Source organism: Eublepharis macularius, chromosome 7 (assembly GCF_028583425.1).
Source record: "Eublepharis macularius isolate TG4126 chromosome 7, MPM_Emac_v1.0, whole genome shotgun sequence".
Lineage (NCBI taxonomy): Eukaryota > Metazoa > Chordata > Lepidosauria > Squamata > Eublepharidae > Eublepharis > Eublepharis macularius.
In genome coordinates this window covers 28,867,988-28,893,311 of record NC_072796.1, presented here as the reverse complement: position 1 = coordinate 28,893,311, position 25,324 = coordinate 28,867,988, and the positions used below count along the sequence as shown (strand labels likewise).

The 25,324-nt window shown below is 42.2% G+C and overlaps 1 protein-coding gene across 4 annotated transcripts in view; it reads left to right on the top strand.

Moving 5' to 3' along the window:
• CDH9 (cadherin 9) overlaps positions 1-25,324 on the top strand; it is a 132,918-nt gene that overhangs the window by 22,866 nt on the left and 84,728 nt on the right. For all 4 annotated transcript variants that reach the window (XM_054984648.1, XM_054984647.1, XM_054984646.1 and 1 more), the window contains exon 2: positions 19,841-20,135. In XM_054984648.1, coding sequence (XP_054840623.1) covers positions 19,841-20,135 — 295 coding nt within the window. The remainder of the gene's footprint in view (positions 1-19,840; positions 20,136-25,324) is intronic.

Below are 25,324 nucleotides of genomic sequence, written 5' to 3'. Positions count from 1 at the left end.
TCAGTACACATCTCCCCATATAATTTCAAAATGGAAAGAAAAACAAAATATGTATTCAAATTGTGACAAGTGTGTGAATATGGCCTACACTGAAGGGAGTCATTGGAAGAAGAAATAACCCATAAGTCTACTTAATTTCCATTGGGTGACTTGGTTTTAGTGAGGGAGAACACAAGCCAGAGATGTTGAGATATCTATGCCCTGATAATGGAAGAAATATGAAGGAATAGAGTGTGGGAAAAGAGTTAGAGGCAGATGTTGGCCTCCTAAATGGGCTTCCTCTGGCCCACCTTGGATACTGCACGCAAAGGCATGCCTCATCAGGCTGTGAGGGGAGCGGCCAATACGCCCTTCTGATCAATTCTAAAAATTAATCATATAGAACATAGACAAGACATTTTATTTTTCTAGACAGCAAGCAAACAAGTAGCATTCTAAGAAAGAGAATGGTGAGTCTTCTACCTTCTGCTTACCAAACATTCAAAATCCTCAGAGGTAACTGGTCTTAGCATCCCAACCCTCTCAGTATGTAGAGAATGTTGATTAGTAATACCAAATATTACTCAATTTAAGGAAATTTCAGTCAGAAAGCTATTGTTCAAAATCATGTTTATAACAGAACGATAGAGTAAAATTAGAATTTACTTCCCCAACTATGTCCCTAATAAAAAAGAAGCATAAAAGACAGATGATTTTTTTTTAATGAACAGATCTTTAAGAAGCATGCATTAGCGACCTTGACTGCTAGAGCTGGCACACTGAAATCCGCAGGCAGACATTTGAAATCACATTACATTATCTTAATTCATTTGAGAACCAAGGACAATACAAATAATAAAGACAGGCTTACTGTAATTGTTTTATGACGCAGTCCTATACAGAGTTACTCCATTCTATATCCATTGCAATCAATAAGCATAGAGTGGAGTAACTCTACATAAAATTGCACAATTAATGAGCTGAGTGCAGCTAGATTTTTCACTCAATCTCACCCAATTCCCATCCTTCCTACAGACCCTAACTCAGATGTCTTTTGTAGATGAAGTTCCCATGAGCAAAGCCTTCTTTTTGGTGGTGGAAAGAACCCTAGTTCCTTGTTCATCAACAGAATAGTTGGTTGGGTCCCACCCAACGAATTTCACATGTATATCACTTCTATCAAGAAGTGCAAGTCAGAATGGGGAAAATGCAGGAGCAGTAGATGTACTGTGCAGATAAATGCCTCTGATCTTAACAGCTTCCATTATGCTTTGTGAACAAAAGCATCAGCTGAGAACACAGCTGAAAGAAGGTAAAACCTCAACCCTGTCCCATGAAGATAGTTTCAGGTAGGTAGCCATGTTGGACGGTAGTAGAAGAGCAAGATTTGAGTCGCACCTTAAAAGATAAACTAGTTGGACTTTAAGTTGCTAATGGGTCTGAATCTAACCCTATCTCAAAGATGGTCATTTTGCCAATAATATGTAATGTTTGCACTGGCAAGCCCTGTCTTGTCCAATCTCAGAAGCTTAGCAAGGTTGTCTTTGGTTATCAACTGGATGAGAGACCTTCAAGGAAGACCAGGGTTACAGAGGCAGGCAGTGACAAACCACATCTGGTAGTCCCTATCCATGAGAATGCTGCCAGGGGTCACCATATGTCAGCTATGACTTGACAACACTCTCCATTGCAACATGTACTGTTTGTATTATAAAGGCTATTATATAGAAATAATTCTCATTCAGAGTTAATATTCACTGTACGGAGACATTTACTCTGATCGAATAATGCACACCCACATGCAGAAGCAAGCTTTGTCCAAATGAGCAGGAAGTTTATCCGTGTACAAGTGACAACAATAAGAAAATGACATTCGATTTATATACCGCCCTTCAGGACAACTTAATGCCCACTCAGAGCGGTTTACAAAGTATGTTATTATTATCCCTACAACAAAACATCCTGTGAGGTGGGTGGGACTGAGAAAGATCTGAAAGAACTGTGTGATCCAAGGTCACCCAGCTGGCTTCAAGTGGAGGAGTGGGTAATCCAACCCAGTTCTCCAGATTAGAGTCTCGCTATCTTAACCACTACACCAAACTGGCTCTCAGGGCCACTGGCCCCTCCAGGGCCACTTATGTGAAATTACAGATTTGGAGTCAGTATATCTTTACATTGATGTCATATCTATCTAACATATAGGCTGCTTTCACATACATGAGATAATGCTCTTCCAATGTACATTAGCAACCTTTTGCAAGTGCATTTTCTTGTTTCACGCAGGAAAATCCAGTCGCAAATTATTGTGAAAATGCATTGAAAGAGCCTTATCCAACATGGGGGAAAGCAGACATGAAAACAATATTTTAAAAACTGCAGTAAGATGTTAGCTAATTCTAATACTTTGGCTGTATTGTAATTGTGTAAGAATCTTTAGTTGTGCAAGTGTTTCAGTAATCAACTGTCTAAAAAAATACTTACTGAGAAAGTCAATGAAAAGAAAACAAACAGTGCCACCAATACAAAATTACCTTAACTCTGTAGCTGGTGGTGGAGAATGCCATCAAGTCACAACTGACTTACGGCAACGCCTAGTGGGATTTCAAGACAAGAAACTGACAGAGATCGTTTGCCATTGCCTGCCTCTGAAACCTTGGTCTTCTTTGGAGGTCTCCAATCCAATTACTAACCAAGGCTGACCCTGCTTAGCTTCTGAGATATGTAACTACTTTCAGCTAAAACTAGAGCCACTTGCTAGTCTTAGCTCTTCCATGGTTCCACAACACTCCTGAAGCACCAGTGAAATTTCAACTTAAGCAAATTCCAAATGAACTGGGGAGAGGGCGTTTCTCAGTTTAAACATCAGAAGAATTTTGAGGAAAGCCAAGAGTGTTCATGAGGCTATTCATGTTTCTTAGGAAGATCATCACACACCTAAAAAAGTGATCATTTTGTTCTATCTTCACCCACTGTCACAAAATTATCTTACTATATAATTGAGTAAGCGTGTTTCAGACAACTCACTTTATACCCTGGTGAACCACCAGAGGGTGCTGTTGCACAGGAAAGCCCAGATAACTCACCATATCGCTCCAGAAAACATGTGGTGGGAAGCCCAGGCTGGGAACAGGAGCAGAGCAGGTGGCAATGCTCTGCCCATGCCTTAACACAGCTGGCATTAGGTGCAGAGCAGGTGGCAATGCCCACCCCCACCTTAACCCAGCTGATATTAGGAGTGGAGCAGGTGGAAATGCCCGCCTCCCTTCAGCCAGCTGGTATTAGAAGTGGAACAGGTGGCAATACTCACCACCACCTTAACCCGGTTGGTATTAGTATCAGAGTAGGTGGAAATGGCCACCCCCTTCAGGCAGCTGATATTAGTAGTGGAGCAGGAGGCAATGCCTGGCCCCCGCTTTAACCCAGCTGATATTAGGCGTGGAGCAGGTGGCAGTACACGCTCCCTTTCAGTCATCTGGGATCAGGAGTGGAGCAGGTGGCAATGCCCTCCCCCCTTTCACTCAGCTGGGATCAAGAGGGGAGCAGGTAGATATGCCCACTCTCTGCCTTAACCCAGCCGGTATTAGGAGCGAAGCAGGTGACAGTACCCACCTCCTGCCTTAACACAGCAGGTATTAGGAGTGGAGCAGGTGGCAATGCCCACTCCCACCTTTAACCCAGCTGGTATTAGGAACAGAGTGGGTGGCAATGTCAGCCCCCTGCATTAACCCAGCTGGGATCAGGAGCAGAGCAGTTGGTAATGTCCACCCCTGCCTTAACCCAGCTAGTATTAGGAGCAAAGCAGGTGGCAGTGCCCACCCCCACCTAATCAGAACCAGCGGTAGGAGTGTAGCAGGTGGCAATGCCCACCCCCACCCCCTGCTTTAACCTAGATGGTATTAGTACCAGAGCCAGTGGCAATGCCCAACCCCCTTCTCCCAGGTGGGATCAGGAGCAGAGCAGATGGCAATGTCCACCCCCTTCACCCAGCTTGGATCAGGAGTGGAGCAGGTGCCAATGCCTGCCCAGCACCTTCACCTGGGTGGGTTCAGGCACAGAGAAGGAGGCAATTCCCTTCTTCCCTTCCTCCAGCCAGGACAAGAATTGGAGCAGGTTGCAATGCCCATTTCCTTCAACGTTCTGGAATAAGGCACAGAGCAGGCGTCAATGCCCACCCCATCTTCACCCTTTTGGAATCAGGTGCCAAGCAGGCTGCAATCTCCACCCCACTTCAACTTGCCAGAATCAGGAGCAGAGAAGATGGCAATGCCCGCACCCCCTTCACCCAGTTGGGATCAGGAGCAGAGCATGTAGCAAAGACCACTTCCTGCCTTTTCCTGTTGGGTTCAGGCAAGGAGCAGGAGGTAGTGCTCTCTCCTACCTTCACCCAACAGGAAACAGGTGGCAATGCCCACTCCCCTTCACCCAGCTGGGATCAGGAGCACCTAGAAATTCCTGCCCCCCTTCACCCAGCCATAATTAGGTGCAGACCAGAAGGTATTGCCCATTTTCCCTTCACCCACCTGAGATCAGAAGTGGAGCAGGTGGCAATGTCTGCTCCCCTTTACCCAGCCTGTGTCAGATGTGCAGCAGGTAGCAAAGCCCACCGCCCCTTCATGTTGCTGAGATCAGGTCTGGATCAGGTGTCAATGCCAACCCCCCTCCTTCACCAGCTCCACCAGTGATGGAGGAGGAGGGAATGCCTGCCTGCCTACTGTTCCCTTTCTAGAGCCCCTTGTATTTTCCCCCACAACGGGCTTTGTTTCTAGTATACAATAAGATGCAACTAGGAAGGGGAATACCCTCTAATTAAGTACTATAGGAGAAATACAGCTATAGAGGAAAAGCTAAACTAGGCTGGCCATGTATTTTATGAAAAACTGTTCTCCAGATCTCATTCAAGTTTAATACAGCTCAGCATTTTAATTTCCTCCCAAAGTTAATATGAAATGAAATACGTACAGCCACACAATTGTCTGGAATTCAAACTGTTTATTCAAATTTTGTTCACAAATATGAATGATCCTTTTTTAAATATATGTGCCTGGTAGGAACAAACATTATTTGTAAGGAAATCCACTTCTTAGAATTTATGGACACTGTAAAGAACACCACACACACACACACTCACACACTAATAATAGGAGAGAAGCAAGAGCTCAACAATTGTTCCCTGTATATTAAAAAGATGAGTTACTAAGCCTTAAATTATGAAGTCAGTTTCCAACACATTGCTCCCTTGGAGCCAGCAAACACTGAAGGTGGTTAATTTGCAGTCAGTTATGCTTCAACAGATGCTGACAACTACAGAACTATAGAGGTATTACTCAAGATCCTCATTTGCCCTGTAAAATTTAAGTTATTACTAGATGTGCAATGAAAGTATTCGTTGGTTCAAACTACAGACTTAAATAGCCTGGGATTTCACAGAGTCTGAAAACCACAATTTCACGAGGTCACAAGGAACCTTCAGTCAGTGGGATCCTCACATGTTTTCTAGAATTCTCCCTCATGGTCCACAGGAAATCTATAGAAGCAGAAAAAACATCAGACAAAAATTATGCCTTCTGCAGGTAAAAAAAATGCAAAAGAAGAAACTGACACTTCAGGAAAAAAAGTTGTTACTTCGCTTTTATTAACACCTATGTGAAGACAACACACTTTTTACTAGCATTTAAAGGATTTACTAAAGAATTACATTTAACAGAAAAGCAAAAGAGTGCAAATAGGTCTTATTCCTTGCAGTTTCCAAAACACCAAACCAATCCTCCTGAGTATTGAATTTCCTGTCGGAACTTTAGGCAGGAAGAAAAGGACTAGTCCCTTCATTCCATAGAGAGATTCTCTGTGGTCCTTCTTAAGGAGACCAAATGCAAGAGGAGTTGTCCTAAGGGCCTAGAAAGGCCACAGGGCCCACAACCCTGTAGCAAGACAGGGAACATTATAATGAATCCGTGTCCTCTAAGCCCACAATTCACAACACTGTTGCAGAGAGGAGGGACATGGGGAAAGTTTATCTCTCCTCTGACAGAAGAATATCTTCAGGATACAGCTGAGAGTACGAGTAATTGCCAAATCTAGCTACTTGTATACAGATCACCCCTCCCGCCCTAAATTTGCTGCAATTAAGCAAGTCTGGAAGCCAGAAAAACTTCTAGGATGAGAGCTCAGAAGGACTCCACTTCCAGTTGATCCATTGGGAGTCAGCGTCTGATTCCTCCACCACTATCACCCTCCCCAGAGCTTTGCTGGATACAGAGTGGCCTCCTCCTGCGAACAGCTTGCCGATTAATTGCCTGCTTGATTTCCACTGGCAAACGAGAAGTGAGCTGAACTTCTAGATGTTCTAGCACCCTGAGTAACAGTATCGATGTGAAACATTGTTTACAAAAAAAATGGATGTTTGGAAATATCGAGAATGATCTGTCAATATTTCCATATCAGTTTATTTGTCTGCCCCATTCCTGTTCATAAATATATACTGCTGTACGGAAGCAAAATAATTTGCAACAACAAGTAAGGCTTAAGGGTATTTTTAGGCAATTTATACAAAATTTCAGTCAGAGAATTCAATATGCCACCTGCAGTCAGACTACCACACTGGGAATAAAATTTGGGAAGCCTAAGTGATGAAATTACTCAGAATGCACAGGGGGAAAAAATGTCTTCTAATGCTTCATGCTTTGGGTGAGTTCTATATCTTGTTGCTCTGATATGTCCTGATTTCCTGCAGTGAAGATGAAGAGAAGAAAGTGTGCAATCTTAAACAAGTTTGATAAGAGAGAAGTCTCACTGAGTTAAAAGTCTCTTGCCATGAAACTCCACCAGGGGTCACCATAAGTCAGCTATGACTTGAGAGCACTCCACCACCAAATAGCATTAGAACCTAAAGCTGCAATCCTAGATACACTTACCATTCAACACAATGGGGTTTGCTTAAACATGTATAGCATCCGATGTCAACTTATTTATCAGCTCTTTTTTTCCAATGGGGAGGAGCCCCGTGGTGCAGAGTGGTAAGCTGCAGTACTGCAGCTCTGTTCATGACTTGAGTTCGATCCTGGTGAAAGCCGGGTTCAAATAGCTGGCTCAGGGTTGACTCAGCCTTCCATACATCCGAGGTTGGTAAAATGAGTACCACGTTTCCAGGGGGTAAAGTGTAGATGACTGGGGAAGGTAATAGCAAACCACCCTGTAACAAAAAGACTGCGAAGAAAACGTGATGCGATGTCCCCCCATGGGTCAGTAATGACTCGTCTTGCACCTTTACCTTTACTTTTTTCCAATAGAAAGCTAAGGATTCATATCCACTCTTGGATATAAAGAATCAAGTTTTTCATTTGCTCAAACTGAACTAAATGAATTAACAGGGATCATGAATTACAGTAATCAGTGAATTTTAAAAACTGTAATATTAAACTGATTTTGGAATGCTAGAATACCAGTTAGTATGAAAAATGAGCTAAATAAATGTAATTTTAATATATTTAATTTACTTACTTATTTACTTCATTTATATCCTGCTTTTGTTCACAATAGATATCCAAAGCAGCTTACGTCATTCTTCTCTCTTCCATTTCATCCTCAAAAAAACACTGTAAGACAGGTAAGGTTGACAGTAGGTCGTACCTTTGTGCTGATCTCATACTGTTCTCCTTTTCTCACTGAGACTCAAGGCGTATTACACAGTGAGAGATTAGTAGTCAATACCAGGAACATTTCCATAAACAATGTCATAGAGCAAACAGATACCAGTTCACAAAGACATAGCATTAGTAGGTATCCAATGCCACATAGTGGTGAGGTCTATGGTTCCTAACTAGGGGTGTGCAGTTTGGGAAACCGAATACTGAAAAAATCCCGAATCACCCTGATTCGGGATGATTCGGGGAATCCCGAATCGGCATGCCCGGAATCGATTGGGGGCGATTCGGGGCAGCATTTTGCTTGCTTTTCAATGGGAAAAAGCCTCCCCAGGATTCTCTGAAGCCTGGGGGAGGCATTTTCCCACAGAATCAAGCCAAAATTGGTGGGGACCTTCCGCTAACTCTCCTCTAACAACCCACCAAGTTTCAGACCGATTGGACTTTGGGGGGCCATGTTATGGCCCCCCAAACCAGGTCCCCCTATCCTCACCTATATAAAGGCATAGCTTTAGGTTGCTGCTGCTAATCTCCTATTTTGTGCTTGCTGCTGCTGATATCCATTATTTCCTATGGGGAAAAAATGAAGAGGCAGGCTTCCTTTGCCAGGGGTGGCATTTTGCATGCAAAATGCCCCCCAACCCTCAGGGGCCCTTCTCCCACCTTTCCTCCCACCCCCCACCAAGGCTCAGCCTTCTCCCACTTGGGGGGGGCTTTTCATGGCCTCCCTAAGTAGGTGCTCTTTTCTCTACTACTTACAGCTGGGGGAGGCTTGTCTTGCCAGGGGTGGCATTTTGCATGCAAAATGCCCCCCAGCCCTCGGGGGCCCTTCTCCCACCTTTCCTCCCACCCCCCACCAAGGCACAGCCAGCTCCCACTTGGGGGGCATTTCATGGCCTCCCCAAGTAGGTGCTCTCAACCCCCAAAGTCCACCCCCCACAGCCCCACACAAACCTAATTCCCCCCAGCTGCCACACACAGACCCAAATCCCCACATTAGCCACTCACAGACCTAAATACACCCCCAGCAGCCCTACACCTATAACCCCAGGAACAGGCTGGCCAGCCCTCTCCCTTTGTTCCCTATGCTGGGAACTTCTAAACTCTCTTTCCCAGGGCAATTCTGCACAGCCCAGGGGTGCCACAATGATGGGCAAACTTCTGAGTGCCAACTTGTCCCTGGGAAAGAGCACCTGACCTGACACACAGACAACCACCCCCTGACACCCCCACCACCTACAGAGATGGCTGGCCAGCCTCCCCATTGTTCCCTATGATGGGAACCAACTGCACAACAAAGAATAAAACATGAACATCACAAAATACAGTTTTTTTAAAAAAAATATTTTCTCCCTTTCAAAGTACAAGTAGGCAAAGCATTATGACACATTACACCAGCAGTCCCCCACACAGAAAAATAACACAACTCTCACTTAACATCAGGGAATCACAAACACACAATTCCTGTCAAAACACTTTATTTCTTTAACTGCTTTAGGTTACACAGTAGGAGGGCATAGCAGGGCATGCTAGCAGTGTACTACACAAAATAATACAACCCACTTCACCGTTTTTGACAGCAATTGTGTTTGTGTGATTCTCTGATGTGAAGTGAGTTGTGTTATTTTTGTGTAGTACACTGCTTTCATGCCCTGTTGTGCCTTCCTACTGTGTAACCTAAAGCAGTTAAAGAAATAAAGTGCTTTTGACAGCAATTTTTGGGGTGATTCTTTAATGTGAAGTGAGTTGTGTTATTTTTGTGTAAGATACTGCTGCCATGCCCTTTGGTGTGCCCCCTGCTGTGTAACCTAAAGCTGTTCAAGAAATAAAGTGTTTTTGACAGGAATTGTGTTTTTGTGATTCTCTGGTGTTAAGTGAGTTGTGTTATTTTTGTGAGGTGGAATGCTGGAATGCCCTTTGGTGTGCCCCCCTGCTGTGTAACCTAAAGCTGTTCAAGAAATAAAGTGTTTTTGACAGGAATTGTGTTTTTGTGATTCTCTGATGTTAAGTGAGTTGTGTTAATTTTTCTGTGTGGGGGACTGGTGTAATGTGTCATAATGCTTTGCCTACTTGTACTTTGAAAGGGAGAAAATATTTTTTAAAAAACTTAATTTTGTGTTGTTCGTGTTTTATTCTTTGTTGTGCAGTTGGTTCCCATCATAGGGAACAATGGGGAGGCTGGTCAGCCATCTCTGTAGGTGGTGGGGAAATTTGAGGGTGGGTGTCTGTAGTTGAGGTGCTCTTTCCCAGGGACAAGCTGGCACTCAGAAGTGTGCCCACCATTGTGGCACCCCTGGGCTGTGCAGAATTGCCCTGGGAAAGAGAGTTTAGAAGTTCCCAGCATAGGGAACAAAGGGAGAGGGCTGGCCAGCCTGTTCCTGGGGTTATGGGTGTGGGGCTACTGGGGGTGGATTTGGGTCTGTGAGGAGCTAATGTGGGAATTGGGGTCTGTGTGGCAGCTGGGGGGGTATTGGGTATGTGTGGGGCTGTAGGGGGTGGACTTTGGGGGTTGAGAGCACCTACTTGGGGAGGCCATGAAATGCCCCCCCAAGTGGGAGCTGGCTGTGCCTTGGTGGGGGGTGGGAGGAAAGGTGGGAGAAGGGTCCCTGAGGGTTGGGGGGCATTTTGCATGCAAAATGCCACCCCTGGCAAGACAAGCCTCCCCCAGCTGTAGGCTGTAGAGAAAAGGTCACCTACTTGGGGAGGCAATGAAATGCCCCCCAAGTGGGAGCAGGCTGAGCCTTGGTGGGGGGTGGGAGGAAATGTGGGAGAAGGGCCCCTGAGGGTTGGGGGGCATTTTGCATGCAAAATGCCACCCCTGGCAAAGGAAGCCTGCCTTTTCATTTTTTCCCCATAGGAAATAATGGAGATCAGCAGCAGCAAGCACAAAATAGGAGATTAGCAGCAGCAACCTAAAGCTATGCCTTTTTATAGGCGAGGATAGGGGGACCTGGTTTGGGGGGCCATAACATGGCCCCCCAAAGTCCAATCGGTCTGAAACTTGGGGGGTTATTAGAGAGGAGTTAGAGGAAGGACCCCACCAATTTTGGCTTGATTCGGTGGGAAAATGCCTCCCCCAGGCTTCAGAGAAGCCTGGGGGAGGCTTTTTCCCATTGAAAAAGCTTTCCTGAATCGCCCCGAATCGCCATTCCCAAATCGGCTTGCCGATTCAGACACAGCGATTCCCGAATCGGCTTTTCGATTCGGGTATACCCAAATCAGGAAAGCCGAACCACTGTGCCTTTGCACACCCCTATCTAACTTCTTAGTGGATCATCTGAGATCCCCTCCCTACAATACAGCCCTCCTATCTGAGTAAAATGCCTTTTTGAATAATTCAGTTTTGAATCATAAATGCACTTAATCTACAAGGGCAGTGTGCAAACCTTTGCTGGAAGAAGAAATTGTTGTATATGACTGAGCTAGATAACTACATTCATGTTTCAAAGTGGCCTTTTAAATCAAGGTGCTCAGGAGGAGAGGGGCAACTACATTCTTCTTGATCCATTATGTGTTTTCATGCATGGTTTTGGAATGGAAACTGATTAGCTGTTCCAAGGACCCTTGCCTAAAGTAGGAATATGTTAATTCTTTTGTACATCTCAGTGGCTTGTGATACTGCCACCTATATATGCCAACTTTCATGTCAATTACTACCAGTCAATCCTAATGCAATCAATCCCCTTGCTGGAACAAAAGTCTCAGAAGAGGGTTCTGGGAGAGTCCTGTTCTTAACATCAGCTCTATTTCTCCTTTGCATTTGAACCAAGTCGAGAAGATGCTATTCTGAAGAAGTATCTGGAGATTGTAATGCATTTGGATAAACATATAAGCTTAAGCTTAATCCAGATATGTTGTTGGTAAAATGCAGAGGATCTGTTGGCAGAGGAAATGCACATCTAGATCAGGTTCACTGTTTGGGATTCTACTGGTCCCAGAATTGCTTCGAGAATCCTAGCTATAGGCCTACCGACCAGCAGAACCACTCCTAGAACAAAAGGATTTTTACTACTATCAGTCTCAGCTTGATGATTTCCATATTAGATTGCTTCAATACTCAGAAAGATGATATGGAAACTTCACTTGGTCTCAAATACTGCTGCCTATCTATTACCAGGTATAAGATAAAAGGAACAAGTTACATCAGTGCACAGAGAATTACATTGGCTTTTAATATGTTTCACGTACAGTTAGAAAGGGTGTGCTTGTGACCTTTAAAATCATAAAGGGTTTATGTCCGTATGAAGTGTCTTCTCCCATCTGAACCATTGTGCTAAGGTCTTCTATTAAGTCTCCATTTAAAGCACCATTTCTGATAGTTCTTTTCAGTTCACAGATCACATATCCCTGCCTCCTAATAAAGTCTGGTTCTTTTTCTGCATCTGTTTTACTTCTTAACAACAAACTAGCTTTTCAATAAAAAATAATGTGTAATTTACTCACTTAACTGCTATTGTTCAATCCAACTTTGCAAACCTCTCAGCCATCTCTGCTGTTAACTCTACAATTAGAAAATTGGTTCCCACTTCGAAAAGTATGCTATGTATAAGTCAGTAAGGGTGTAGCTTTTGGTCTGCTTTGAAAAAAGAGCTCTGGAATCTTATGCTGGGTTTTTTTCAGTGGTGGAGGTGGTAATATTAGCTTTTTTAATAAATATATGTCAGGACCTGTCCTGTCCCAGCCTCGACATGGGACAAAGACTACTCAGAGCAGAAGGATTCCTCAACAGACTCCAGACTCTAAACAACCCAGGTTCTCCAGAGGGAGGCCCAGGCCCACTTCATACCAGTGTAGGAATCCATTGGATCCAGTGTCTCTATCAGGATCAAAGAAGGTGGCAGGTCCAAGCAAAGTTCTAGATCAGTCAGAGAAGCAGACACCTGACTATTCAAGGCCTGTCCTGAGCATTCTTAAGTCTTGCCAAGATGTGGCTCATACTCTAATGACGGGAAGGGGGGGAGCTATCAATTCCCTTTAAAAGTCCTTAGTCGGTATTCAAGTCATATTACTTCAACCTACCCTAACACCAGCTTAATCAGCACCAGCCTGGAAAGTTACTTGAAGGGGTGGGGGTGTTCCAGATACCTAGGACCTTACTTGTTGCCTTGCTTAACTCTCTAGTTCCCACTCCTGTTGCTGAAACTGTGGATAGCACCAGCTGTGCTAAATCTCCACTGCCTACTTGTTGACCCCATTCACCCATGCAGGCCAGATGAAAAATGAAACAGCATACAACTTATAGCACAACTCGCAGCCCCAAATGCAGCATTCATCTCACTTCAGTGCATATCACAGAGCATATGCAGATCTCTCTGCTTCATATTCAGTTTTCAAAGATTGGCCTTAGCAATATTAAGATTTTTCCGCATGAAATGGGGATCTCACATTCCATACACACTGAAAGTCTTTCAAGGTAAGGTGGTGTCTCAGCTTATGTGTGGATCACAGACTTATTTGCACAATGGTTGTCTCAAATTGGAGGCTATTTTGTCAAATGAGCTTTCTTTGCCTTTGATAAGATCAGCAAAAAGGTTAATCTGACCGGCCATTAGAAATGGGCACGAACAGCAATATGAACAAAAAACCCCCCACAAACAGCCTAATATGCTGTTCGCGAACAAGCTGTTTGTGAGGCCCCATTCTAAATGAACAGGTGGTTGTTGCAAGCCTCGTTTGTTGCTGTTCGTCTTGTTGTTTGGCACCTGTGATCAATTCCCTTGGCAACTTAGGCAGGGATTGTATGAACTCTGTCTAAACTCCTGCTGTGGCCCTGGAAACCCCAATCTAAGCCCAATGAGCTTTCTTTCTTCCTTTCAAGTGTGGAGCTCCTTTCAAGTGTGGAGCTCCAAATTTGTTACAACAAGTGAGCAAAGAGCAGGGGGGTGGGGGGCTCCCAGCTCTGACTTTACAGACAGTGCAGAGGGGGAGAGACAGCTGCTGTTGGCATTTTGATAGAGTGCATTGGAGCTTGAATTTTCTTTGTGTGTGGTGGGGTAGGGATCTACCCCTTCAAGTTCCAGGGCTGCTGCCAGGCTCTGGGCCAAGCTGTTATTTATTATTGGTACCTTTCCTGCTGTCTGCTCTGGTCAGGTTTCTGGGAGTGGTGCAGTAGGGATCTTGACCAAACTTGGATGATGGCTGGAGGAGAGCCTGCTGGCCCCCACAAACAGCCAACCATGAACATATTCATGAACAGGGCCATGTTTGTGGTTGAAATTAATGCACGGTATTTTGCATTTAGATAAGTCTACCTATCCGAATGGTAATACTAACCATGTGGTGCTTTTCATTAAAAAAAATATTTCAAGAGCAGTAAAAATAATAACTACTGAATTACCGCCAAGGTGTGTGGGGAGGCGGTGGCTGTGCCATACTATTTTTCAAAGTAAACACACACATATATGCTGAGTACATAAATTATTGGAATTATCTACATTAATAAAGTGAGATTTGGGGAGGGGAGGCTAACATCTGGTAGAAAATGAAAGATATCATCATGTCGCTGTGATAGATTTTATGACAACTGATTTGTGTAGCCACCAAAGGATAGGAATGGTAAGCATAACTAAGGCAGCACACAGAAGGTGCATTGAGGTGTCTATTTTCACTGATAAGTTGGCATTTGATGTCATAACTGTAATCATTTACCATTTTCAAGCAGGTTTGCAAATGAGTTTAGAATAAGTAATATAGTATACTACAGGTGTGCTTACAGATGCAGGGACACAAGAAAGGATGCAGATGTTGTATCATTGTCCATTTGCAGACATTTCTGAAATTCTCATTTGAACTTCTGCATGGATTTTGGAGTTCTGATTCACATGGCCATATTTTCCAAGTAGTACAGATACATTAGCAACCAATATCCATTTTTTTCCAGTGTTCGTGTGCGTATTAATGAAACACTCCAAAAAGCATTCTTGACACATGCTACAAAAAGCAGTCTTAACGCAATTATACACTGTTTCATTAATACTACTATTTTGAGGCATTTTTACTTCTTCTTTTTTTTTTAAAAAATTATTGGTGAGTACATAATTATTACATACACTCCCCATCATACCTAATTTATTTCAACCCCCACCCTTTCCCTCCCCCCTCCTTGTAGACTTCCAACAGCTTTCCAACCCTTAACCTATCTTATTACTTAACTTATTTTCCATTAAATTCTTCTAAATCATATATGTATTATATCTCTTACTCTAAGCATATTCAAATTCTCTTATATATACTCTATCAAATCCACTAATATATCCATTCTCTACATCACTGTTTAAACTGTATATTTTTGATAAAGTCTCTTAATAGTAGTACTAGCTTAGGTTAATTAATAGCTAAATTTTCCCATTAATGGTAAAGTTACTTCTCTCTTCTATTTAAGAAATCACAAATTAATAGTTCTCAAACTGCCACAGTCCTCCTTTCACATCCCATTTTTTTTCTAGATATTGTTTCAATTTCCCCCAATCTGCAATATATTCTCCTGGATCAAGGTCTTTGAGTTTTCTTGTCATTTTGTCCATCTCAGCCATGTACAGCAATTTGTAGATCCAATCTTCTGTAGTTGGTATTTCTTGTACTTTCCATTTCTGCGCATATAAAAGTCTTGCTGCTGTAGTCATGTAAAATAACAATGTTCTGTACTGCATTGGAACATCTTCCATTTCCAAGTTCAGTAGCAGCAATACTGGGTTCTTATTTATTTGGGTTTGCAAAACCTCATTAATTACTTCAATTATATCTCCCTTAGCTACCTCACAAGTCCACCACATATGGTATAATGATCCTTCATGCTTTTTACATTTCCAGCATCTGTCTGACATATTGGTATTTCCTCGCACAATTTTCTTTGGTGTTAGATACCACCTGTACATCATTTTATATACATTCTCTTTAATATTTGTACAAGTTGAAATCTTCAGTGTATTTTTCCACAAATGCTCCCAAGCTTCCATTGTTATTTCTTTATGAAAATTTATTGCCCATTTCACCATCTGGACTTTAACCGTTTCATCTTCCGTGTGCCATTTTAGAAGTATTTTATAAATTTTGGAAAATTCTTTTTTACCTTCTTGTGAAATCACTTCTTCTAATTCCGACTTTTCCAATCTTATTCCTCCTTTTGAACAGTCTGAGTTGTAAAGAGCTCTGATTTGCCTATATTGAAACCATCCATAATGAGGAGATAACTCTTCTTGCGTTTTTATTTTTAACCTTTTATGTTCCATTATTGTTATCTCTTTATAGGTTAAACATTGTTGTTCACTATAAACAGCTCTTGGATCTATTACTTCGTATGGTACCACCCATGAGGGGATACCATCTTCCATATAGTCCTTGTATTTCTTCCAGATTGTGAAAAGGCTTCTTCTAATATAATGATGCAAAAACATAGAGTCCGCTTTTGCAAACTTAGTGGGAATGAAGAGACAGACACAGGCTTGGAACTAAATGGCCATTTATTGAATAACATAACATAAACAATGGCAAGGGCAAACTAAGTGGTACAGGTCAAGCCACGGGGTCCACTCTGGACCTCCACCTTGACCTGCCTGGGCGAGCCCCACAGCCCCGGGATTAGGCCATTCAAGGAATGGCTGCCTCCCGGCCAGCTAGGCTACTGGATCCCCCCATCAAGCTCCTAACGCCCCAGCCATACAGCATGAGGGAAGGACTGGTGCCTGGGGATCCCCGCAGGCATCTGCCTGTGCAATGGTAGCTGTCACAAGCGTACCGCTCTGTTGGCAGACCCTGTTTCCCCTATGGGGAAATGCCTCTGGGTGCTCACCGGCCCGCTCCCTATTACCCAAAACTCCTGCCAGGGGCAACCCCCGGCCAAAGCCTCAGACCACTGCCAACAGTGCAAGGTAGGCGAACACCCCCCCCCCCCGCACAATTGCCAATTCAGGCAGGGGGCAAAAAATTCCTACCTGGCTCCAGAAACGGCAGCCAGCTAATCCTGCCCTGCAACAGGGTGAGGCGGGCGGGCCGAGCGAAGAACGCGACTGCTGGCCAGGACAGCAGAGCAGTCTCTAAGGCGTCTGGCTCCGCCCTCGGCCAGAATGCCCGGATGGAGGGAGGGGGTCTGTCTCCCTCCCACAAGCCTGCAAATTACGGCCCCAGGCTGAATGCAGCGAAGCTGCTGCCTGGAGTGCCGGATTACGTTGTCATACCATAGATATGCATGCCATCCAAACAGTTTTTTATGTCCCTCCAAAGCCAGCAATTTACAGTCTTTTAGCATTATCCAATCTTTTAACCATACCAAACATATTGCTTCGTAGTATAACCTTATATTTGGCAGTTGCAGTCCACCTTTTTCTTTCGAATCTTATAATACTTTCATTTTCACACAGGGTTTCTTGCCTGCCCACACAAAGTCTGAGATTTTTATTTTGAGGCATTTGTACTGAATGCATGCGTGCATACATGTATTAGTAACTGAAAGCATCTCTAAATAATTTTAGAAAATTTCCTTGATAAACTGGATTATGCAGGAGTAGACCCAGCGCAGTGAGAAATTCAGAATAATAAAAGAATGGAACTGGGGAAATCCACTCATCCCTAGCTACTACCTTTATTTAGTAAAGACTAGCTAATGTGTTTTAATGTACTTTATTGCATTTTAACATTATTGTTTTATTGTTTATTGATCATGCGTTACTTATATGTTTTGTTTGCCTAGTTGTGATGACCTTTGGCAACATGCAATAAACATTGTTCTGTTCATAAAGACTGACTTGGCCAGCAGTAGAACAACTGAAAACATACCGAAGCAGTACTTGTACTGAATTAACAATTCAAATTCCCCCCAAAATAGATGGACAATAGTTCTATCCATGGCAACCCGCCATGAGGACTAAATAAGACCATGATGCTCACAAGCACTGTGCCTCTGAAAACCTGCTGCTAGGATGGTAAGAACAGGATAGAGCTGTTGATCTCATATCCTGCTTGTAGATCTCATGGAGACATCAGATTGGCCAATGTGGGAAGGAGCATGAAGGACTATTGGACTGATCCAGCAGGACTCTTCCAATGAAGTAGTGAAATAAAGGTGTGTTAAAGTAGTTAAAGGTGTGTTTCACCTTTAAAGGTGAAACACACATTCAAAATACAAGTGGAGGAACTGTGTGTTGTTAATTAGTTAGTTTTATGCTCAAGGGAACATTAAAAAAATCACCCTCATTCAAAAAACAACCCCCTTCCATGACAGACAAAAAGGTTTTGATGCAAGAAAGACTTCATACCCTGCATCCCAAACTGGATAAGCACAGAGAGTGATATGATCTGATGTTGATATAAACTTAGTTCAAGTCATAATGCCACACATATTCAGAACTGCAATTTCCATCTTGTGATGTTAAGTATTTCTTCTGATCAGGTTGTGGAGTCGTCTTGCACTTGCTGCAAAGATGCACCTCGCTACATTGTCTTGCAGTTTATAGTGTTTGCTGTTTGTGTGTGTGTTTGTTTATTTATTGCGATAGATTATCAGTGTTCCATTTTTACTTGCTCAAATGAAGTATGCAGTCAAGTCCACAGCCTTCTTTAATCACAGGGAAAGAACAACACATTCTAGTAGACCTATTGGCTTTTTCCGAGAACAGAAATGGGAGGGATGTGAAAATTAAAATATAATTTAAATAATTACTGAAAACTGTACAGAAGCACATGCTAAATACTATTGTTATTAGTAAAAGCAGAATACAGTCAATACCAAAGATCCCTATGGATATATTTCATGACTATAAGTAAGACAGCGATGGTCTTGTAAAGACATTGAATTGTATTTAAAGATTTGCTTTGATGGAATATTCCCCTTATGGAAGAGGTGTGTTTCATCTGCAGAAAGACTTCTTGCACCAATAGAAGTCTCCACTTTTAGTGGAACAAAAGCCTTGGATATCCAACCCACTGTGTTTGTTACACCATGGCAATTACCAAACTGAAGGGATAACAAAATATCAGGAATTATTCATAAATTTAAGTCCGTGTCCTGTCCCCACTTATTTTACTTTTACCTATGTTTCATTTGTGCAGCTGTTATAGTACTTCATGATTTAAAGCTGGGATTGTGTGCGTCTTAACCCTTTTTATTGAACTTTTATGGTAAGCCCACTTACGGCCAGAAGTACTGTAGATAAAAATACACAATTTCAACAACAGTTATTATTTATTTATGAATAAATTTTGGAAAAGTTGGGGAAAAGGCAAGTTTAAATTAGTCATTTTACATATATTTACAAGGAAACATGCAAACATTCCAATCCTTACAACCCACTTATTTGTTAACATTATGTATTAGATTTTTATCCCACCCTTTCTCCAAGGAACTCAGAGCACATGATCCACCAACCCTTTCTCAATATGTTATCTTTGCAACCTTCCAAGTGTGGTAGACTGAACTAAGACGTTGTAAATGGGGCTGAGTTTATTCAGTGAGTTTTACATCTGAGTTAGGATTGGAAACTGTGTCATCCCTAGCCTTGTTCTGTGTGCTAACTACAAAAGCATTCATTATAATTTTCATTGGTTGCTCCACACCTCTGTAGGAGCCTCCAGGAAGAGACAGCCTGGAGCACCTACTTTCCCAGCTTTCTAGCAAGGCTGCAAAACAGTTATTGTAGGGAGCTTTGAGGATAGCCTGAGCCTGGTAAAAGGGAGAATACATTGCTCGTACTAAAATAAATAAATAAATAGAGGTGCAAGGATTCTTCTTATACCCAAGGAACCAGAAGATGGCATACCCAAGATGGCTCTGACCTTGGGGTTCTCAGACAGCAGCTCCCAATGCAACATGACAAACCCTATAATTCCCATTGTATGCCTAAAACAGTTATTTGAATCCTAGCCTAGGTCTTTGGGATTTAAAAAAAAAAAGAAATCTCACTGAAAACAAGTTGATAGACCTTCTAAAACTCTCAGAGTGTGGAAGAATGATGAAAAAATGATATTTTATTTGACATCATATTCTTAGTTTTAACTGCTAATACCTTATCTTCCGCATCCTTGCATTCCATATCAATTTGTTTAGAGTTATTTTGCATGTGTGACCAAAGCCTCAGATTTGTAATCCTCCCCCTTCTTCTCAATAGCGAGATAGAAGATAACCAATGGTGACCCCAATTATAGACAAGATTTCTGGAGACTTATTTTGAAAGACTGGGTCTGTAATAACAATGCATATATTTATAGACTTCTTTTTTTTTCCCCTGAAGCTACACACCGACCAAGATAAAGGAGATGGAAATTTAAAATACATATTAACAGGAGATGGAGCTGGCAGTGTATTCGTTATAGATGAAAATACAGGAGATATTCATGCAGCAAAAAAGCTGGACAGAGAAGAAAAGTCCCTGTATGTACTACGGGCTAAGGCGATAGACCGAAAGACTGGAAGACAAGTAGAGCCAGAATCGGAATTTATTATTAAAATCCATGATATCAATGACAATGAACCTAAATTTACCAAGGACATTTACACAGCCAGTGTCCCTGAAAAGTCTCGAGTTGGTAAGTATAATTTATTATTACATAAAATATGGAAGGACTGCTGAATCGTTCATGTTTTTTTAAAGCCATTTCTCAACAGTACTCAAGAGGTTATTCTCCATATTTAAGTAATAATGAAAGCTTCCGTAAATATCAATTCACCAGTTCCTGTTTTGTGAGCAATATCTTTTACTAGCAAATGTGTTTCATTATCATCTGCCTGTTTCCACCCCATTGATTGCCATATGGCTTGCACAAAACCAGTAGCAACCAAACGGAAACACACCATATACTATACGGTCTTAACGGTTATTGCCATTCAGTGCCGAACCTCTGAAAACAATGTTTAACCGGCTGATGCTGGTGCACATAATGAAACGGTCAGTGATGGCAATTTGTTTGACATTTCTGCGCCTTTTACATCTGTCCAAAGTGTTGTTACTGCAAATGTTGGTTTTCTTCCCCTCTAGCAAAAAGCTTTAAAATGTCATTCCCTGAACCTTAAATATTTGCTTTATTCAACTGTAGATATATATAGCAATGTCTCCTTTCTCTTGAGCGCTAAAGGTTAGTATTCAGAAAGATGGGGAAAGCTGTTGAGTATTGAGAATAATACTTACTGTAAATGCAGCTTTCCTAAATATTTTAACATTGATCTACACACAGAGTTTGCCAACGGCTTACATGCTTGCTTCCCCAACTCAGACCTTCCTTTTCTCCTACCCTCTCTTCCCCCTCATCTTCCACTGCTTCTTTTTAAGCATGATGCAATATTACATCTATTTTTGCACTAAGCAGGGTTAGCTCTAATCAGAGTTGCCCTCTCAATCATAGTTTCAAACTATAGTTTTAAGTGGGTTTGCAAACCAACGTTGAAATCAAAGACTTAAGATGATGTGTCTCCCTGAAAATGGGTAACGCTGGCAAGTGTCCAACCATATATATGCATTCTCTGTTGTAGATCCCACTATGTGGAACAACCTGCCTGAAGTTAGGAAGGCTCCCCCATTTCTACCATTCTGCCAAATGTAAAACAGAATTGTTCAGGAAGACATTTTATAAAGAGGTCAGACTTGCAGTACAATGGAACTGTCCCAGGGGAGCACTTTTATAAGGGATTGTAGTCTACTGCAACATTTAGAGTGTCACCTTGCTTTTACTGGACTGTCTTCTACCTTTGTAACAATCCATTATCTGCATTGTGTATGGCTGTTTCCTCATGTCCTTAAAATAGTGGCACACTCCCGGAATGCTGGCGACTTCTTCATGTGATTTTTATTTAAAATGGATGCAGGGAATTTTTTCGGCGCATATCACATGAAGAAGCTGCCAGTGTTTCAGGAGTGTGCCACTATTTTAAGGATGTGAGGAAACAGCCTATGTTACATATTGCCTTAGACAATTTTCTGTTTTTATTTTTTCCTAAATTCTGTAATCCTCATCCTACTGCATTATCACTGTATGACTTATGCTTTCTGATTGAACCTTTTTGTTATCTTTTGTAATTTTCAGCTATGGAGGGGAGGGTGTGACCCCCTCCCCTCCATAGCTGAATTTGAAAGAGTGCCTGAAAGGCAGTAACTTCTAATAATGAGATAACCATTCATAGTCTCTATTCAATCCAAGTCTGACTGAGTCAAATTTACATATGAATTCCCATTCAGCAGTTTCCTGTTGGATTTTGTTTTTGAAAGGTTTCTGTTAAACTATGGTGATGTCCTGGTAGATTGAAGTATTCTCCCACTAGTTTCTGCATGTTGCCATTTTTAATGTCAGATTTGTGTCTATTTATCCTTTTGCGCAGAGGTTGGCTGGTTTGTCCAATGTACAGAGCGAATGGACATTGCTGGCACATGAGGGCATATATCACACTGGAGGATGAGCATCTCTAAGACTAACACAGCTAACTCCTCTGGTTATTATATAATAATCAAAGTTCAATGAGTGATTTGTAACTGTTTATCCATTAGTCCCAGCAAAAAGCTTCCAGTTTCAATTTTATATTAATCATTGAGATTTTCAGAATAAATTATTCTGATGATATTATAATAATCATCTAAATTTTTTTGGCTTTGTTACATGTCCATATAGGTGATAAAATGTCTCTTTGTGAAGCTGTATTAATCTGAATAATCAGTTTACACATTAGGCAGCAGAAAATGCATGATTACAACTGTGGGCAATCTCTCCAGTGGTACATGTGCTGGCATAATACATAATAAGGTGTTTCCTTACTCATGTTTTACTTTTTTAAAATGCATATGTGAGAACACAACACATTTAGAGTTTAAGGCAGCCCTGCGTAACTTCTGAACAGAACAGAACCGTCCTGCTGGATGGGATATAAGGTCTACGGAAGGCACATACAGTTTCCCAACAGTACTTAGGGCCAAGCTACACATGACGAATGACACTTGAACAGCAAGTGTATTTCTCCCTGTTCACTTGCCCTCCACTCAATCCACTTGCCATTCAAGTGTCATTCGTCATGTGTAGCTTGGCCCTAAGATAGATGGTTCCAAGAGGACTCTTAGGGTTGTTGACTGCCTGAAGACAAAGATGTCTTACTCCTTTAACAGAGACTTAAAGAGATGATATTTACCAGATGATATTTACCTCCATGCCATGAAAAGCTTTGAGCTTAATGCGTGACTGTATTCACCTTCAAAATAGGGGGCAGGGGTGGACTCTTTCTCTTTCTCTCTCTTCTTCTTTTGTATCCCCGGAGACATGTGTAACAGGCCGTAAGAGAAAGAGGTTGTTTCTGCACAGCCCATTGTTCCCACCTTTTCCCCGCTTTGGGGAAAGGTGGGGCATTTTCATCATAATATGCAAGCAGGATTTTGCGGCTGAATGGAAAAGTGAAGAAGGAAGGGGAAGAGCTTGGGGAAAGAACTGTGTGGAGATTGAGAGGAGTAGGAGGTTTCTTCAGAAGTGCTTTAAGCATTCATATACCAGAAAATAAAAAAAGGGTCAGCTCAACATCAGCTCAAGTGTGGTCCTTGTAAATACTCAGAAGACCCAGTAAACAAAAACTATGCACATAGTTGGCAAACGATAGCGTGTGCAAGCTTGGGGAAAAGTCGCCATGGTTCTAAGGGTGAACCATACCTCTAAGGATATGCAGGAACAGACAGAGTCCCCCCCCCCCCCACAGCTCTTTTCTATTTGCCGAAACATGCTGGGTTGAAAGCAAGGACAGACAAAGCCACACATGCACATGGAAGCCCTTTTCTTTCCCCAAAACCATTTTGAAGATGAGTGCATTCACACATTAAAAACAGGTTGAGTTGGGTTTCCCCCAATCACACGAGTTCAGGACACATGTGAGCAGTCCCTTAGAGGGGCAGGACATTTTTCCACTAGGTGCTGCCCACAAGAAGGCCATGAAGGCAACACTGCAGTTGGTTGCTCACCATTATTTGCTATTCAGATGCAAGAAGAAAGGTTCCAGTTAGCCATTCCTGCTCCCCCTTAGATTACTATTATATCCCAGGCAACCAGTGGGAGAGTTGGGGCAGGGACATGGAGGGGCAAGATAGTGGCTGTGTCCCTACTGTCACTTTTGGAGAAAACCCTAAAGTGACGTATGGTAACTCTAGGAATTGTTGGAAACTCTATTTCCCTCTAAGTGACATTGCAGGATAGCCAATATCGCTAGTTTCTTTTTCTTTTTCCCCTGCCACTACTTGGAGTGGCAGGTACCTACAGCTTCTGATAGGAGGCTTCCAACCATAGCAGAAGGCCTGGCAGCCCTATTTATTGGGCATACCATAGAGGATTAATTAAAAACAGAGAAAGAGAACATGCTGCTATGAAGTCCTGAGCATGTAAAAGCCATCAATTTCAAAGAGATTTACACAGAGCTTGACTTCTATGGCACAAGGGAAACTCATTTTATCCTTTAGAAAAGCTCAGAAAGCACAATTGTAGCCAGCCTAAAAGATCTCCTACATAAAAAGTGTGAAGGGTAACCCCCCCCCACACACACACACATCTTCCCATGTCTCCTTCTCATCAATTAATGGATTATCATTTGTCTGTCAATTTTTCATTTTTATTTCCCATAACTGTTAACATCCAAGAAGGAGAGTTGCCACAGCTGACTAGTTCAAACTATGGGTGACCTTTAAATCAACACTAAAAGTATTTTTTATCATGCTTGTACTTGGAAATTATTTGACAGTTCCATTTTCCTTTCCAGTTTTATTAGAGTACTTTCTCCCTCCCTCAACTACAGTGCTCTAATCTCTGGACAAAAAAACATTATGGGCTTCAAGTCCCCACCTCAGCACTTTTCACTCATGCCTAATGCTGACACTGCAGTGCGGTATGAAGAGACGTGTTCCGCACAGTTAGAGATGCCGTCCTTCAGATAAAACATTGTCAAGGTCCCTTCCCTTCAGGTCTAATGTGGTCATACAGGACAAAAATTTGAAATTCCACAGTGTTCTATAAAAATAAAACTGGATGAAATATCATGGGCAAGATTCCTTTTCTAATGCACATCTCTAGTGCCAATTCTTCATGCACCTAATAATATGTGTTGTACTTCCCTGATTAATAAATGCTACCTTCAGGGAACACTTCCTCACAAACTCTTCTGCAAGGATCCTCTGTGTATAGATAAGGATTCTGAGTAATGTTCGAAAGGTGTAAGTCTGTCCATGACCCTGACTGAGAATAGAACAGCACTATTCTACTGTTGCGTATTATGGGGGTTGGGGGGGGAGGGGAACTGGCTCAAGGACAGAACATTTTCTTTGTATTAAAAAGCTTTCAGGTTCAGTCTGTGGCATTTCCAGATAAAAGGGCCAATAGGTAATGTGAAAGACATGTCTGGGGGCCAAGCTACAAGTGACGAATGACACTTGAACGGCAAGTGTATTTCTCCCTGTTCACTTGCTCTCCACTCAATCCACTTGCCGTTCAAGTGTCATTCATCACTTGTAGCTTGGCCCTGAGTCTGTGGAGAGCTAGGCCAAGGGTCTAATGCCATATACAGTAAGCAGCTTCATGTGTTACAATAGCTGTAGGCAGGTTGTCTTTCACTGAAATTTGTCTGGCATTACTGATCTCAGTCATGGATTAGCTTTCAGTGAATATTAGGATTCCCTGGAGCTCAGTGAGAAGTTTACTATTTTAGGAAGCTTTGTGCAGCAGACTGAGAGGAATAAATTGTTTTAAATGGTGTTACATTATTTCCGTCT